Source organism: Moschus berezovskii, chromosome 14 (genome assembly GCF_049115385.1).
Source record: "Moschus berezovskii isolate FMDL1 chromosome 14, NW_MosBer_1.0, whole genome shotgun sequence".
NCBI classification, from domain to species: Eukaryota; Metazoa; Chordata; class Mammalia; order Artiodactyla; family Moschidae; genus Moschus; species Moschus berezovskii.
This window is the reverse complement of record NC_142473.1, coordinates 44,878,301-44,893,085: the sequence shown is the minus strand read 5'-3', so window position 1 is coordinate 44,893,085 and position 14,785 is coordinate 44,878,301. Positions and strand designations below refer to the sequence as shown.

The 14,785-nt window shown below is 51.7% G+C and overlaps 1 protein-coding gene across 5 annotated transcripts in view; it reads left to right on the top strand.

Moving 5' to 3' along the window:
- Positions 1-14,785, top strand: part of MICAL2 (microtubule associated monooxygenase, calponin and LIM domain containing 2) — a 242,343-nt gene that overhangs the window by 158,293 nt on the left and 69,265 nt on the right. For all 5 annotated transcript variants that reach the window (XM_055423358.2, XM_055423357.2, XM_088843078.1 and 2 more), the window contains 3 exons: positions 7,470-7,650; positions 8,768-8,955; positions 12,610-12,681. In XM_055423358.2, the coding sequence (XP_055279333.2) occupies positions 7,470-7,650; positions 8,768-8,955; positions 12,610-12,681 (441 nt within the window). The remainder of the gene's footprint in view (positions 1-7,469; positions 7,651-8,767; positions 8,956-12,609; positions 12,682-14,785) is intronic.

Genomic DNA, 14,785 nt, shown 5'->3' with positions numbered 1-14,785 from the left:
CTTGCTGGTATCAGATCACAGGAGCAGAGAGAACCTGTAAGAGAAGTAGACATTGTGTCTTGCTACCCTTGCAGAGCCTTTGGATTGATTGGGAGAAGGGAGTTTTGGTTTAGCTTCCATTTTGCCTCCAAGGGGTATAATCTGCACACAGTCTCTCTTGGCTGCGTGTTGGAGCAAGTATGTCGGAAGCTGGAGGCCCAAGGCTGGCCCAGCATAGTACCTATTTGTGGCAGGAGAAGGAAGAAGAGAATAGTTAAGATCTGGGGACTAAGGCCCCAAAGCTGGCACTGTGAGCCAAACACAAGTAGGAAAGTCAGTTTCCTCTCTGCTTTCGGGCCCACCACACTGTCAGAAAGACACCCCATGCCCCGATCCCTTCCTCCCAGCCCTGATGGAGGAGGCTTTGCTGCTCGGAGGGCTCAGACGAGTTTGGGGGCCCATCTGTAGCTGGTGTTTCCAAGGTGTGTCTGGGTAGAGGGCTCTGTGAGATGAGCTCTGCTGAGGGCTGTGAGCAAAGGAAGGGCTGGGTCCTCCTTCTGGTTGGCTTTTAGTTTACTTGAGTTGGTTTCTGCCCAGAAGTTGCTGCTAAAGCCAGGCAGGGTCCTTGGATGAACCTGCTCACGCTGATTCAAAGGAGTAAAGGGTGAGCCCGAGGACACATATCTGCACACAAACATGCCCCACCGTCAGCCTGGGGATGCCTGATGAGCATGCCACTGGGCAGGAGAGCCATGCCTCAGCATGGCAGGTGGACCCAAGGCCCAGTGCCACCCATCAGTGTACTCATCCCCTGAAAGCCCCTGGAAACTTGGATTCCTAGTAGTACACTCTCCTCCAGGATGACAACTGTGCTGTCTTTAGACACCTGTGCCTTTATCTTTGAAAGGGACATGCACTGCAAAGGCCCTTGGTACTAGACCAACAGATCCCTCCTAGGGCAGTTGGGTGGAGGGAATGCTTGACACAGGCTCCTTCCCAGGGCCCTCACCCATCCTGCTGGGGGCTTGTCAGCATCCCCTCACTCATCACAGTCCAGGAGGAGACTGCACTATGCCCAGTATCCTGGACAGCTGCCTGTTTGCTCTCAGAGGTGCTCCCTGCCTGTCCTCTGCTCTGCTCCGTATTAGAAGTGTAACCCCTGCGAACTACATCTCCCAAGCTCCTTTGCAACTGGTTTCCTAGTAAGTTTGACTGTTGAGACATTACTAGTGAGGGATTGGAGGTGGGATCAAGGGAGAAGCCAGGGTATTCCTCCCATCACTCTGCCTCCCAGGCAGTGCTGTGTGTTCCCCATGGTACCCACCACCTACTGTGTGGCCCCGGCCTCTGGATTCATAGCACCAGCTCCTCCCAGAGTCCCCCTGGCCAGGAGCTTCCTATTATTACTCATCTGTGCGTTGCCTTGTTGTCCCTATTTGACTTTTCAGTGAAATAACTCAAAAAACTTTGACCAATCGTTGTTGATTTCCTTTATTAACTTTACTCTGTTGAACTCCCTGACTTGGGTTCTATTTTCTTGACTGATAAACTTAAGTTCCATTGCTTTTGTTAAACTTCTCTCTTCTAAGAGAACAGAGGGCAAGAGAGCAGAGGGAGCTTTTACAAGCCCAGAGCCAAAAGTGACTATGGCAGTTAGGAGCTGTGTGACCTTGGACCAGTGAGATAACACCTCTGAGTTTCAGTTTCCTAATCTGTAAAACAGGCTTAATGACAGTACCCAGGAGAACCTGTTGCTTCATTGTCTTCCTGGGTTCTGGAGAAGAGTGGAGGGTCTCCAGACTTGGGGAGAAAAAGGGAACAAGTTTGCCAGCAGAGAGAGGGGCAAGGGTGCTCCCTGTAGAAGGGGCCTGGCCACAAAAGAGCCTCAGGACTTGGCTGCTTGGGGCCAAGTGAGGACAGACGTTTCCCTGGACACTGCCTGCCTCTGCCTCTGGAGTCTCCTCTTTCTCCAGGGAGTGGGTGTCTGGCCTGAGCAATGGGAGGAGACTGAGATGCTCAGCTCTGAGCCGATCTCCTTCCCTCCAGGAGGCCAGGGCAGCTGCCCTGGGAAGGGCTGGATCATCCTCACCCTCCACAACCAGGCACCTTCTCCCCTGGCAGCTCTCAGCCACACTGAATTCTCCCTATGAGCACCAATAACTTCAGGCAAAGCCTAGGACAAAGAGCAGCTGTGCCTGGGGGAGGCGGCACCAGTGAGCACATCCAGGCCCTTCACCTGGGGCTGGTCACAGACACACTGCTCTGTGTCCAGGGCTGGCTGATACCACTCACCCTTGGGGTGGCCCTGGTTGAGTTACTCTGGTCTCTGCATTCTCCCACTCATGCAATGAAGATAATCATAGCATCTTTTCAGGATGGTGGGATATCAGAGAAGATGAATGTAAACTCCTAAACAGGCATGTGGCCCCAGGTGATGAGTTGGGGCTGCTTTTGTTATTGCTTTTAGATTACTTCTGTTACAAGTACTAGTACCACCAGAACTACCGCTACTGGCCTTTGCATGTGGCTAGGGATCCTCAGGGGAATGCGAAGAAGTTTCTGGAATAGAAGCTTGAGTGGAAATTTCCTCTTGGGGCAGCACTGAACCTGAGACCCAGCGGTTGCCTAGGCCTTGTGGGGCAAAAGGAAGGGAAGAGCATGTCCTCCTTGGGGGTCTTCTGCCTGAGCGAGGTAGTGACCAGAGGAAGCACCAGCTTCTTTTCCACAAGTCTCCATGACCAGGTGCCCCCCTAGCCCCTGCGCCCCTCCACTGATACCCAGGCTCCCCTGTGAGAGACACTGGCCCTGACCCTGATGCACTAGGGGATCTTCATTCAGCCACATCCCCACCCCTCCAGAAGCCAGCGGGCCAGCCTTACCCTGATCTATCCCTCAGCCCTGCCTGCAAAGACAAAACTCTCCAGGAGAGAGAAGGAGGAGGAAAGCAGACCCTGGGTATTCTTGCAGGTTTGGGCTGGCCTGTGAGAGAAAGTGGGTGTGTGTCTGCCGCCGGGCACAGCTCACCTCCACTGCCTGCAGCCGCCCATCTGGCCAAACTGCTCTCCACTCCCTCTCCCCTCTTCTCCGCTGTGTGTGTTCAGCTGATAGGTCTTCTCCAGTTATCCCAGCTGCCTCCTCACTGGTATCCGTCTCTCCTTCTTGTGGGCCCTTCCATCCACCTTCCACTCTGCGACCAGAGCTCTCTTTCTCAGAGGCAAATCTGATGATGCCAAACCGCCAGCTTCCAGTCCTTCAGTGGTTGCTCCCAGAGCAAAACCCACCCTTCACCTCGCCGTTTCTGGTCTGGTGTCAGTGCAATCATTTCCCACTGGTTTCTTTTCTCTACCCTCTTGCCCTCCCATCGCATAGACTTAGTTTCCATTCCTGTGCAGGTGCAGTGCTTTCCCACTTTGTTTTTGCTCCCAGGGGTCCGTCCCCTGGAGCACCACCTCTCCTTTCCCTGTTCAACTCCTACTCATCCTCAAGCCCCATTGAAATGGTGCCTTGTAACCAAAGTCTTCATTGCATGGAAGTTTGACCTCCCTCCACTCACACCTCATCTTGGCCTCACTCTTTTGGGTCTGCCTTGTAACACAGGTATTTGTGAACAGACCTTCTTTTTCCTGTGGGACAGAAAGAGGTGCTTTGAGGCAGACCATGGCTGGCTCACCTTCAAATCCCCAGTACAGCCTGGATCAGAGAAGAGCACAATAGCTTCCGTTGACTATGCAAGTAGCTGCACACACAGCTCACAGGCACACACATCTGTACTCACAATGAACCATGTATAGCCAGGTCTCTGCTGCAGTAACTCTGTGTTAACAAGCCTCCCAAACCTTAGTATCGTGTAACATCATTTTTCTTGCTTGTGGGTCTCTGGCTTGGCTGAGTGGCTCTGCTTCAGGCTGCAGGTGTAAAGGTGGCCTGGGATTCCATGGGATCAGCCTGGCTGTAGGTTGGCCCTAGATCTGTCCCATGTGCCACAGTCAGGGACTCTAGGCTGAAGGAGCAATAGTCACCAGGGACAAGCTCTTCGCATGGCCAACAATCAGGAGTGCAAGTAGACTAGCCAAACAGCTGCTGCTGCTAAGTCACTTCAGTCGTGTCCGACTCTGTGTGACCCCACAGACAGAAGCCCACCAGGCTCCCCCGTCCCTGGGATTCTCCAGGCAAGAACACTGGAGTGGGTTGCCATTTCGTTTTCCAATGTGTGAAAGTGAAAAGTGAAAGTGAAGTCTCTCAGTCATGTCCGACCCTTAGCGACCCCACGGACTGCAGCCTACCAGGTTCCTCCATCCATGGGATTTTCTAGGCAAGAGTACTGGAGTGGCTTGCCATTGCCTTCTCCGTAGCCAAGAAGCAAGGACATTGAAAGCTTCAGCTCACATCATGCCCACTCATTTCCGCCGGTCAAAGCAAGTCTCAGGGCCAAGCCTCAGGGCAACTGGACAGAGACGTTCACCCCACCTCTTTAGTGGGAAGGACTGCAAGGTCATAGGACAAACTACAACTCTGTTACGGGGAGGGACTAAAGAACTGGGGATGCATCCCAGTCCAAACTCATAGAATAATCCCTATGCATACTGGGGCCCCTTTGTAGTACTGTTCTGCTCACAGACACACAGACTAGGCCTCATCCTCTGATGAAATATCCTACTGGGTGCTGGCGTCTTAACCTCTCTGTATACCTGTTTTCTCAGCAGCAAAATGGGGATGATTCTTTTCCTAGAATCTTGTGTGACACTTAATAGACTTATTACATGCCAAAATTCTCGATAAAAGTGAGCAGTAATAGCTGCTGCTAATATTATTACTACATAGTCAAGTATTCAATTATAACACTTACTCCCCAAATGTACCCCCTCCATCTACAGCCTCACCAATGCGGAAGGGTGCATACATGTCCTCACAAGCAAGCACGCACTGTTCCAGGGCTTACAAGCCAGTGACCGCCTGGCTGCATCTGCTTGTAAACATGTTTTATTGGACCTGTACCATGTTTTTAAATGTGCGGCTTTGCACATAAAAATCAAAATGAATTATCTTCACAGATGGTAAATAGAATTAGGGAGTAGATAGCATTTCCCAGAGAGAGCGTGTGGGTGGAAACATGAGAGGGCCTAGGTGGACGCATGAAGAACCCATCATTTAGGGGTTGGCTGGAAGCCAGAATGGTTGGGATGGAGCGGTCTGCTAGGCAGGGAGAGAAAGCGGGCCTGGGAGCAGCAAGGAGCAGAGTGCAAGAGCTGCGGGAGGGCCCCAAAGCCTAGTGAGTTGGGTTAGAAACAAGGAGGGCACTCGGGACTCTGTTGGGGGTCGTTTGGATAGTGGAGGTATAGGCAGGGTTATAGGGGGTTGAGGAGCGAGAGATGCGAGAGAAAGTGAGTGGAACACGCTCTTCCAGGAAGACTAGCTCGGGAAGAGGAGGAGTTGGCAGGCAGCAGGGATGGGAGGACTGGGGATAAAAACCGTTTTCTTAACACGGTAGGATATGTAAGCGCTTAGGGAAAAGATGCAGTAGACAACGAATTAATGACACAGGGAAGAGGAGATGATGACCTTGGGGGATGTGTAGGGGGAACCAAGATCAAGTGCAGTTCATCCTTAGAGAGGAGAAAGGACTCCTTTCCCACTGTGACCAGAGAGGAGGGCACTGAGCTAGTTAGTGGCCAAGAGGGAACTGGGGCCCGGGCTGCCTGTCTTGCTCATTTATTCACCAACTGATTCGCTGATTCATTTAACAGGTATTTATTGAGCATCTACTCTTCACCAGGCACGATACTAGCAAGAGAGAAATAGGCAGAAATCACTGCCTTTATTCTCAACATGGGAGAGAGAGTTAACAACAAAATAAATGGGGAATGTGTGTAGTTCATTAGAAGGTGTGATGTGCTACGAATGAAAGTAAAGTGGAAAGGAGAACACTATGGGTGTGGGCTCCCGTTTGAGGAGGACGATCGGGGTCACCTGCTTGAGAAGGCAACAGCTGGCTGAAGGCTTGAAGGCAGTGGGTGAGCAAGCCCTGCTCTTTGGGGGCAGTGTCTCCAAGGAAGAGGTGAGAACCTCTGAGCTGGGGGATGAGACGAGGGTGGGCTGAGTGTGGGAGAGTCAGCATGGTGTTTATGTGGTCGGAGCAGAGAGCCGGGGGGAAGCACTGGGAGATGAGGTCATGGGGACCCTGGAGGATTGTGAGAGAGCTGGTGTTATTGTCTGACTTCCTTTTTTTTTTTTTTTTTGGTTTTTTAAAAAACTTTTTAATTAGAGGATAATTGCTTTACAATATTGTGATGGTTTTTTGCCATACATCAACATGAATCAGCTATAGGTATACCTATGTCCCCTCCTTCTCAAAGCCCCCTCCTACCGCCCTCCCCATCCCATCCCTCTAGGTTGTCATAGAGCACCGGCTTTGGGGTGCCTTCATCATACATCAGCTTTAACAGTCACTTGGCAGCTGTTGAGAACAGATTGAAGGGTGGGCACGGCCAGAGGGAAAGCAGGGAAACCAGTAAAGTCTGTGTCTATAATCCAGACAAGAGATGATGGTCGCTGGGGCCAGGGTGGTAGCAGAGGAGGTGGTGACAGGTGCCTGGATTCCTGGCATATTTTCAAGGTAGAGCCAATAGGATTTGCTGATAGCTCGAGTGAAGAGTGAAAGAATGCAAGGAGTCAAGAATGCCACTGAAGTGTTGACTGGAGCAACCAGCAGGCCCCAGTTGCCGTTTAAGGAGATGGGAGGGTCATGGGGAGGCAGGCTTGGGGAGAGGTGGAGATGGAGATTTCCATGCCTGTGAGGTTAAGGTATCTATTGGACATCTCCCTGGAGGTGCCAAGAAAGCCTTTGTGTGCACGCATCTACATTCAGGGGAAGGTCCCAGCTGGACAGAGAGATGTGCAAGTCCGTGCTGTCTGGGGTTATTTCAAGTCATGAGACAATGAGGTCATCAAGGACGTGAGGGTAGATGAGAAGAGAACCAGTTCCAACACTGAGTCCTGGGACCTCCCAGTGCTAACAGGTCAGGTCCTGGGGAAAGGGGAACGCTGAACGAAACAGAGAAGGGGATAGCCAATGGGGGGAGGGTGCCAGCTACGCTGTCCTGAAAGAAAAGCTGCTTCTAGAAGGAGGAAATGACCGGCTGGGTCCGAGGCTGCTGGTGTGTCAAGAGGAGAAATGAGAAGTTCCCGCTGGGTTTAGCAGCACAGTGTGATTTTGACAGGAGCAGTGCAGAGTCTGGTGGGCCTGGGGTGGGAGCTCTGCACGTTTCAACCCTCCTTTATGGGTTAAATGGGATGGTGTGTGTGTTCATGCCCGGCACACAACATGTGTGCTCTAAATGCTGGGATATCTGGTAGGCTGAGTGGTGGGGACCCAGTGACGGCACGGAGGAGAAGGTCCATCTTGGAGTGCCTGACAAGCCTCTGGAAGAGGGGCAGGCTCCCTGCAGGGCTGTCCATTCCCACCATCTCTCTAGATCCTCTTCTCTCAACAGATGAGCCGACCTCCCCCAAGAAGCCCAAGAGCGTCCCGGAGCCCGAGCCTGGGGATGTGGCAGGTGGAGCTGCCTCTCCCCTGCCCTCTGAGTGGACCGCGGTGAGGATCAGCCCCGGGGAGGATGTGGCTGGACAGGACGTGCTGGCTGTGCGTGTCCTGGTCACCAGCGATGACAGCAGGTACACTCCCCCTGCTGTAGGACGGGGGCAGGATGGGCTGGGCAAGCAGACAGCTCTGGGGCGCTAGTCTTCTTCCTGCTCACTTGCAGCTTGGTTCCTTCTGAGGATCATGAGGGGAGACTATTTCAGGCCCCTCTCCCCAGCTTAGAGATGGTGGTCTTCTCACTTATGTGGCATTTTCCTTCTATGTACGAGTGCATGCTGAGTCACTTCAGTTGTGTCCGACTCTTTGTGATCCTATGGACTGTAGCCTGCCAGGCTCCTCTGTCCTTGGGGATTCTCCAAGCAAGAATACTAGAGCGGGTTGTCATGCCCTCCTCCAGGGAATCTCCCCGACCCAAGGATCAAAACCCGCATCTTTTATACCTCCTGCATTGGCAGGCGGGTTCTTTACCACCTGGGAACTCCCTTTCTTCTATGTATGCTGCTGCTGCTGCTGCTGCTAAGTTGCCTCAGTCGTGTCTGACTCTGTGCGACCCCATAGACGGCAGCCTACCAGGCTCCTCCATCCTTGGGATTCTCCAGGCAAGAATGCTGGAGTGGGTTGCCTGTGTCTAAATTTCCTTGTAAGGAAAATCGTAAGGACTCTTGCCAGATTAGGCTTCCCTGGTGGCCCAGATGGTAAAGAATCTGTCTGCAATGCAAGAGACCCATGTTCGATCCCTGAGTGGGAGAGATGCCCTGGAGAAAGGAATGGCAACCCACTCCAGTGCTCTTGCCTGGAGAATCCCATGGACCAGGGAATCTAGTGGGCTACCATCCATGGCATCACAAAGAGTCAGACATGACTGAGTGACTTTCACTTTCACCTGCCAGATTAGATTAGGGTCCACCCTAATGACCTCATTTTAAATTAATGACCTCTGTAAAGACCCTGTCTCTAGAAGCAGTCCCATTCCCAGGTACTCGGAGTTAGGACTTCTTAGGAATCTGGGGGGACTCAGTTCAGCCCAGACAAAGCCAGAGGCTGGGTGCCAGGCACAGAGGTAACTAAACTACAGCCCTTTCCCTGGAAGCCCTTTGTCTGACGGAGGCAGTGATAGGAAGGGCACAGTGTGGTGGGGGGTGGGGGGTTGCAGGCCTCCAAGCTCACCTGCTCTGTCCCTCTACCTTCCAGCTCCGAGGCAGAGTTGGACCATGGTGACAGTGAGGCCTCCAATGCAGAGCCCTTTGATGAAAGACCCCAGCGACTGGAACTCCACCTCCCACCCCTTCTGAAGCCCCTCACCCGGCACAGCTCCCTGAGGGAGGCCCTGACCAGGGTAGTCTCTCCGCACAACCTCGGGGGGCCCGAAGCTGTTCCTGGTGAGTAGAGAGCCTGCCTGGGAGAGAGACAGGGCTGACTGACCCTGGGGCACGGGGGCAAGAGTGGGGAGGGCGGCCAGAGATTCTCAGGGCCGGCATTTCCTCACGGGGGACTGTGGGGCAGTGCGTCTGCCCTCAGACTCAGAGTCGGGGCCAGCGTTTCCTCACGGGGGACTGTGGGGCAGTGCCCCTCAGGCTCAGAGGCGGTGGGGCTGGGACACTGCTGGTGAGGGGACTGGAGGCAGGGCCGCCTCCCTCCCCACAGGAAGCTTTGGAATCTCAAGTGGGAAGGTGGCAGAGGGGCCTGACTGGCTGTCGTGTGTCATAGGCAGAGATGAGGGGTAGGGGGTGGCCCAGGACCCCCTTGCCTGGAGCAGTCTCCCCTGTGAATATCTCCTGAGGGGCCCTCTGGCATTCTGTGGCCCACGGGGAAGGGAGGTGGGCCCAGCTGCTGTTGGACCACAGGTAGCCCTGGGCAGCAGACTTTCCCTGGGGGCAGCATAGGGCCACTGTCAGTGCCTGGGGCCTGTGGGGTGTGTGGTAACACATGCCCTGTCACTGAGTGCTGTATTGGTCAAGGCTTTGCTTATACATGGCACCATTTCATCCTCAGGATGACCCTGTGAGGTAAGCAGCATGAAGCCCGTTTTATAGGTGTGCAAATGGACTGTTTTCCCAAGGACTCACAACTCAGTGAGTGCTGGCTGCGCCACACTCTAAGAAGTAGTTGTCTTTAGCCTTCCAGCTTGTTTTAATAAAGGTGGCCTCGGATTGAGTGTTTTGAGTTAGTCAAGAGCGACTGCTAACCTGTAGGTGTGAAGAAACAGCCTAACAGCAACATGCCCCCGTCAGGACCAATGGCCTGAGCCTCCCTGGGAAGAGCTGTCGCTCCACTTGTCCTGTGCTTCCCCCTGGTGGCCAAGAGCAGAACTTCCCCGTGAACCTGGAAATGTTCTTGGGAGTGATGGTTTCACAGGAAGACCAGAGCTGGGGCTGGAATCCTGGAAATTCTGGGTTTACCCTCCCATGTGAGCTGTTTTTTAAAAGGACAAATTGTCATCCAAACACATTTTCTCAGGACCATTTGTGGTGCTATCCAGAGAGGATTAGCACATGCAGAGGACAGAGGCTTGGGTACCACAGGCCTCTCCCTCTCCCTGGGCTCCAGCCTCCTCATTACGTATATGAAGCCTGCCCGCCTTTCATTCCTTCCCTCTGTTTCTTCTCTCTCCTCAATTGCCAGGGGATTTTAGGCAACTTACAAGAGAGGCATAAAACAAAATTGTGTCTCTATATATGAAAGAGCGCCTTGAGATAAAGTCTCAAGATATCTGTATATATATGAAAGCGAAAACCAGTTTAGGAGGTATAGACCTCAGAGAGGCAGAATGATCCTAAACTGTTGCTCTAGTGGAATCATTTGATACTGAGTTTTCCTGAAGCCACAGTTCAAATGGAAACAGACAATGATTTCTCATTATTCACGAGGAAAAAATATGCTGGTTTGCAGCAGGTCTCAGTTCCACTTTTCCTAATGCTTCACCCTATGGAAATTTCCTGAGAGGGATATTCCACTGTGTCTTGAACAATGGCTCTGCAGAAAATGCAGCCATAGTTTTCCCAAGGCTGTTTTATGCAGTGCCCCTTGCTGGCAGGTAAGAGCATGACAGCGAAGCCTGACAGCTAGAGCATTTCTCCCAGGATGGGGTTGGGTGGAGAGCTCAAGGCAGTGTGGCCAGAGCATTTTGTTTGACAGTCCAGTTTAATTCCAGAATAAGAAACATAGTAGACAGAAGTGGATAGACCTCATGACTTTCAAGCAGTCTTCTGTCAGTTTGTCTTCCCTCGTAGTTTCCAGCATTGCCAAGCAGACCACACTGTAAGGCTGCACTCTCTGACACAGCCTAAGTGCTGTGTTTTGTGTTGCTGGTTATGGTGAGTCTGTCACTGTAGCAGGGAGTGTAGGGTTGATGTCATGTTGTGGGTGTTACTGGGTTTTGTTAATCACACTTTTCACCTAGATAAATGGCTGAGTTTCGTTGAAGGCATGCTGAAAAATACCAGGATGTCACTTTAAAAAGACTCTGTTTGTACTCCAAATATACACCATTTGTACACCATGTTCAAAGCAGCATTTTTTACAATAGCAGAAAGGTTAATGACCCAAACGTCCATCAACAGGTGAATGGATAAACAAATCGTGCTATATCCACACAATGGAATGTTATTCATCTTTAAGAAGGAATGAAATTGCGACACATGCTATAACATGGATGAACCTTTAAGTTATTATGCTAAGGAAACTAAGCCATGAGACAAGTATTATATGATTTCACTTCCATGAGGCATCCAGAATAGTTCAAGTCATAGAGGCAGGGAGTATAGAAAAGTGGTTACTAGGGGCTGGGGGAAGAGGGTGGCTAGGGATTATTGTCTAATGGAGACAGGGTTTCATTTGGGATGAAGAACAAGTTCTGGAGATGGATGCAGGTATTGTTTGCACAACAATGCGAATGTACTTAATGCCACTCAACTCTACACTTAAAAATGGTAACATGGTGATTTTAATATTATATATGTTTTACCACCTTTGAAAGGACTCTGGGACTGCCTCAGCTCATCAAGGAACCTATCGCCTTCTCAAAGTTTTTTAGCATAGAGCATGCCCATGATGATGGTTTAAAATAGAACTTGAGCTTTGTCTAACAGAGGTCAGAGAAAACACTCCGTAATGCTCCCCTAAAACACCATGTTCAGTAGTTCCTAAATAATACCATTTAAGAGGCAGGTTTCTAGGTTCCCTCCTTCAGAGACTCAGATGTCTTGGGTCAAGAGTGGGGCCCAATACCTGCATTTGCGTAAGTGCCCCAGATGCCTCCAGGAAAGAGGGCCACCACAGAGGCCAAATTTGAGGGCTCAATGTGAGAATGGGATACATTTATATCCTGCTGCCCACTCTCAGGCCCCAAATGGCCAAGACCCATTTCTTCAGCCTGTGATGTTCATTTTGCTCAGCTTATTCTCAAGGCCCAGCCCACGGCATCCTGCAAGTGTGTTTCCATTGGAACCAGGCCAAGAGGAGGGGTCGCAGCCATGGATTGTACAGGGGTTCAGTTAAAATTGAAAGGGCTTGGGGACTCTGGGGGTAACACGGAAAGAGGTTGGTGTTTTCTGCAGCTTCCAGGCTTCAGTGAGAGCAGCTCTGGTTCCTCCATGACACAGTTGTGGCACTGATGTTAGACTTCAGCTTCAAGGAGCTGCTCTGCTAAAAACAGATGTGTTAAATAAGCATGTGTACACACAGGCATATATGTACACATGTATGCACACAAACATGTAAGTGCACATGCTTATTAACAATGGGTGAGTTAGAATGATGGCACTTAATTTGAGATCTTTTCTGAAAGAGGGCAGAACCTGGCCCCCAGCAGTGTCTCAATAAATGTTTGATGACTGAATGAATGAAAAGTTGGAGGTGTGTGTTATAGAGACAGGGACAGCCTCAGTAAAGGAAGGGGCTCAGTCAGTTATGACCATGAGTCTATTAGCTTTTGGTAAATGGGCCATGGGAGACAACTCCCTATTTGTCCTATCCATTTAACCAACTCTGCCTCCCTCCTCATTTCCCCTGCCTTTTTCTTTTTCTCACCATAGCTCTGCAGCGGGCCAATAGCTTTCAGTGTCCAACTCCCAGCGAATACCAGAGTGGGAGAAGATTCCAGTCCAGTGAGTCATGAGCTCCCTGGGGAAGGTGGGGGCGGGCAGGAGCTGTCTGATTAATTCTCAGGGGCAGCTGTTCTCACTGCTCACGTGTCCTCTCTGAACTGGCCACCTGGATGTGAGGGGAAAGGAAAGAAATGTATGTTTGACTCTATTTCTTCTGCTCACTAGACGAAGCACTTTCCAATGGATTTTCTACCTTCAGCGAGCCTTAGAGCTCTACAACTGCACTTGAAAGGGACCTGAGCTCCAAGCTTCTTGAAACAAAGATGAAACTGTGGCCCAGGGGCTCTATACATTTTGGTTCAGTACACTGGAACTGGGCTGGGGCTGTCAGCTTAAACTTGAGCAGTATTGGGTAAAGTAATGAAAGAACCCACACCCACACCCACACCCACACCCACCCGTACTTCTTTCTCTGAGCAGGCTACCAGGACCAGGGCCTGCAGCAGGTGCCAAGGCAGCAGGCTCCCACTAGGGGGCGCAATGACTGCGCGCACGGTTGGCGACGTCCCAGGGCCAGCCCGTGCCTGGCGCCACCCTAGTTACAGAGCAGAGATTCCCTCTCCAATCTTGAGAGCGGGCACGGACTCTTCATCTGATTCCAAGCCCATCGCTGCCCTCACGCTCTCTCTCCAGACTTTGCTGTAAGAGAGATGGACCCAGGAAAGCCTTGGGTTAGACAAAAAAAAAAAAAAATGGAGTTGGAATAGCATGCTAGTTTAGTTAACTTCTTCCTTCTGAGTCATCACTGACTCCTGGCCAGTGAGTCATTCTCCCCGAAACCCCAAGACCTGCAGCCCCTTTCCCTTGGGCCAGGCTGGAACAATGGGCACTTCTGGACCAGGGCCGCACACCTGGGCAGGCCTGAGAAGGGAAAGGCTACCCACTCCAGTATTTTGAGACCAGGAAACAACCTAAAATGACTCTCGAGCCATTCTGTAGTTCCAGGAAGGGAAGGGAAGGAGGGAATTTACCTTCAGTGGAGGCCCAGGTCAGGCCTTTTTCCCGTGTTATCTCATTTACTCCCCCACCTCAACCCCTCCCCAGCCACGGGATTTCTATGGGTGGGTTGATTTGGGCACATATTCCATCCAGTGGTTCCAGCTTTCTTTACTGAGTGCCACTGGTGTGAGGGGTCCAGCCTCGCCCTCAAGGAGGTCCTGGTCGGGGGGTGAGGGGTGGGGGGCGGTGAGAGCTGGGAGTCTGGTAGGTGACCCTCCCAGCAGGGCGGGGGATCCTGGAGGAGGCACAGGGGAGAGGAGACTGCTAACCAGCGGCGTGGTTTCTCAGCTATGTCTTTGGTTAACCAAGGAGCATCAGGTGTTGCTCCTCAAATAAAAGCTGGTTCTAGAGCCAGCCTCAAGTTTGAATCATTTCTAGGGGCTAAGTGCTTAGTATGGACCTGGCACAGAGGAGGCACCCAGTCCTTGCTTACAGAATGAATAAATGAATTAACGGAGGAACTAACTAAAGAATCAGGGACCAAGCCAGTTGAACTGAGTGTAGGAACAGAGAACAGGACTTCAGCCTGAGCAGGCTGCACCCCTAGAGGGCACTCCAAGACTTTGGGAGGATTTAAGAATTGCCTACGCTCCAAATTTGGGAAAGCTGCACCCTGGGATCCCAGTCTTTGTGGAAGTCTCCAGAGCCATCTTTCCAGTCATCTTCATTGTGCCCGAAAGGAAACGCAGTAGGCAAGGCTGGTCCTGAAGAAGGGAGCAAAGCTTGGGGTACTGTCTCATCTTTCCCTTCACTGCCCTGTTAAGGCTGGCTCGGGCCCCAGCCCCAGACAGGTAGATGGAGTGGGCTGTGTGCCTGCCCTTATCACTCTCCCCCAGATGACCACACTCACCAGAATCATCTCTAGGATCAGGGGAAATGTCTCTATTGCCAGAGAGCCCAAAGAAGAGGCAGCTGACCCAGGGAGGATATGGGGGGAGCTGCAATCTGGATTCTGATCTTGTTCATCAACCCCCTTTGCAATATGGGACTGAAAGGGCCAGTGGCACCCAGAATTGAGGCTTCCGTAGAGGTCAGGGCAGCCCTGGCTGGACCATGCCAAGGTTTCAAGCAAAACAAGAAAGGGCCAGCAGAGAAGGATGTGAGT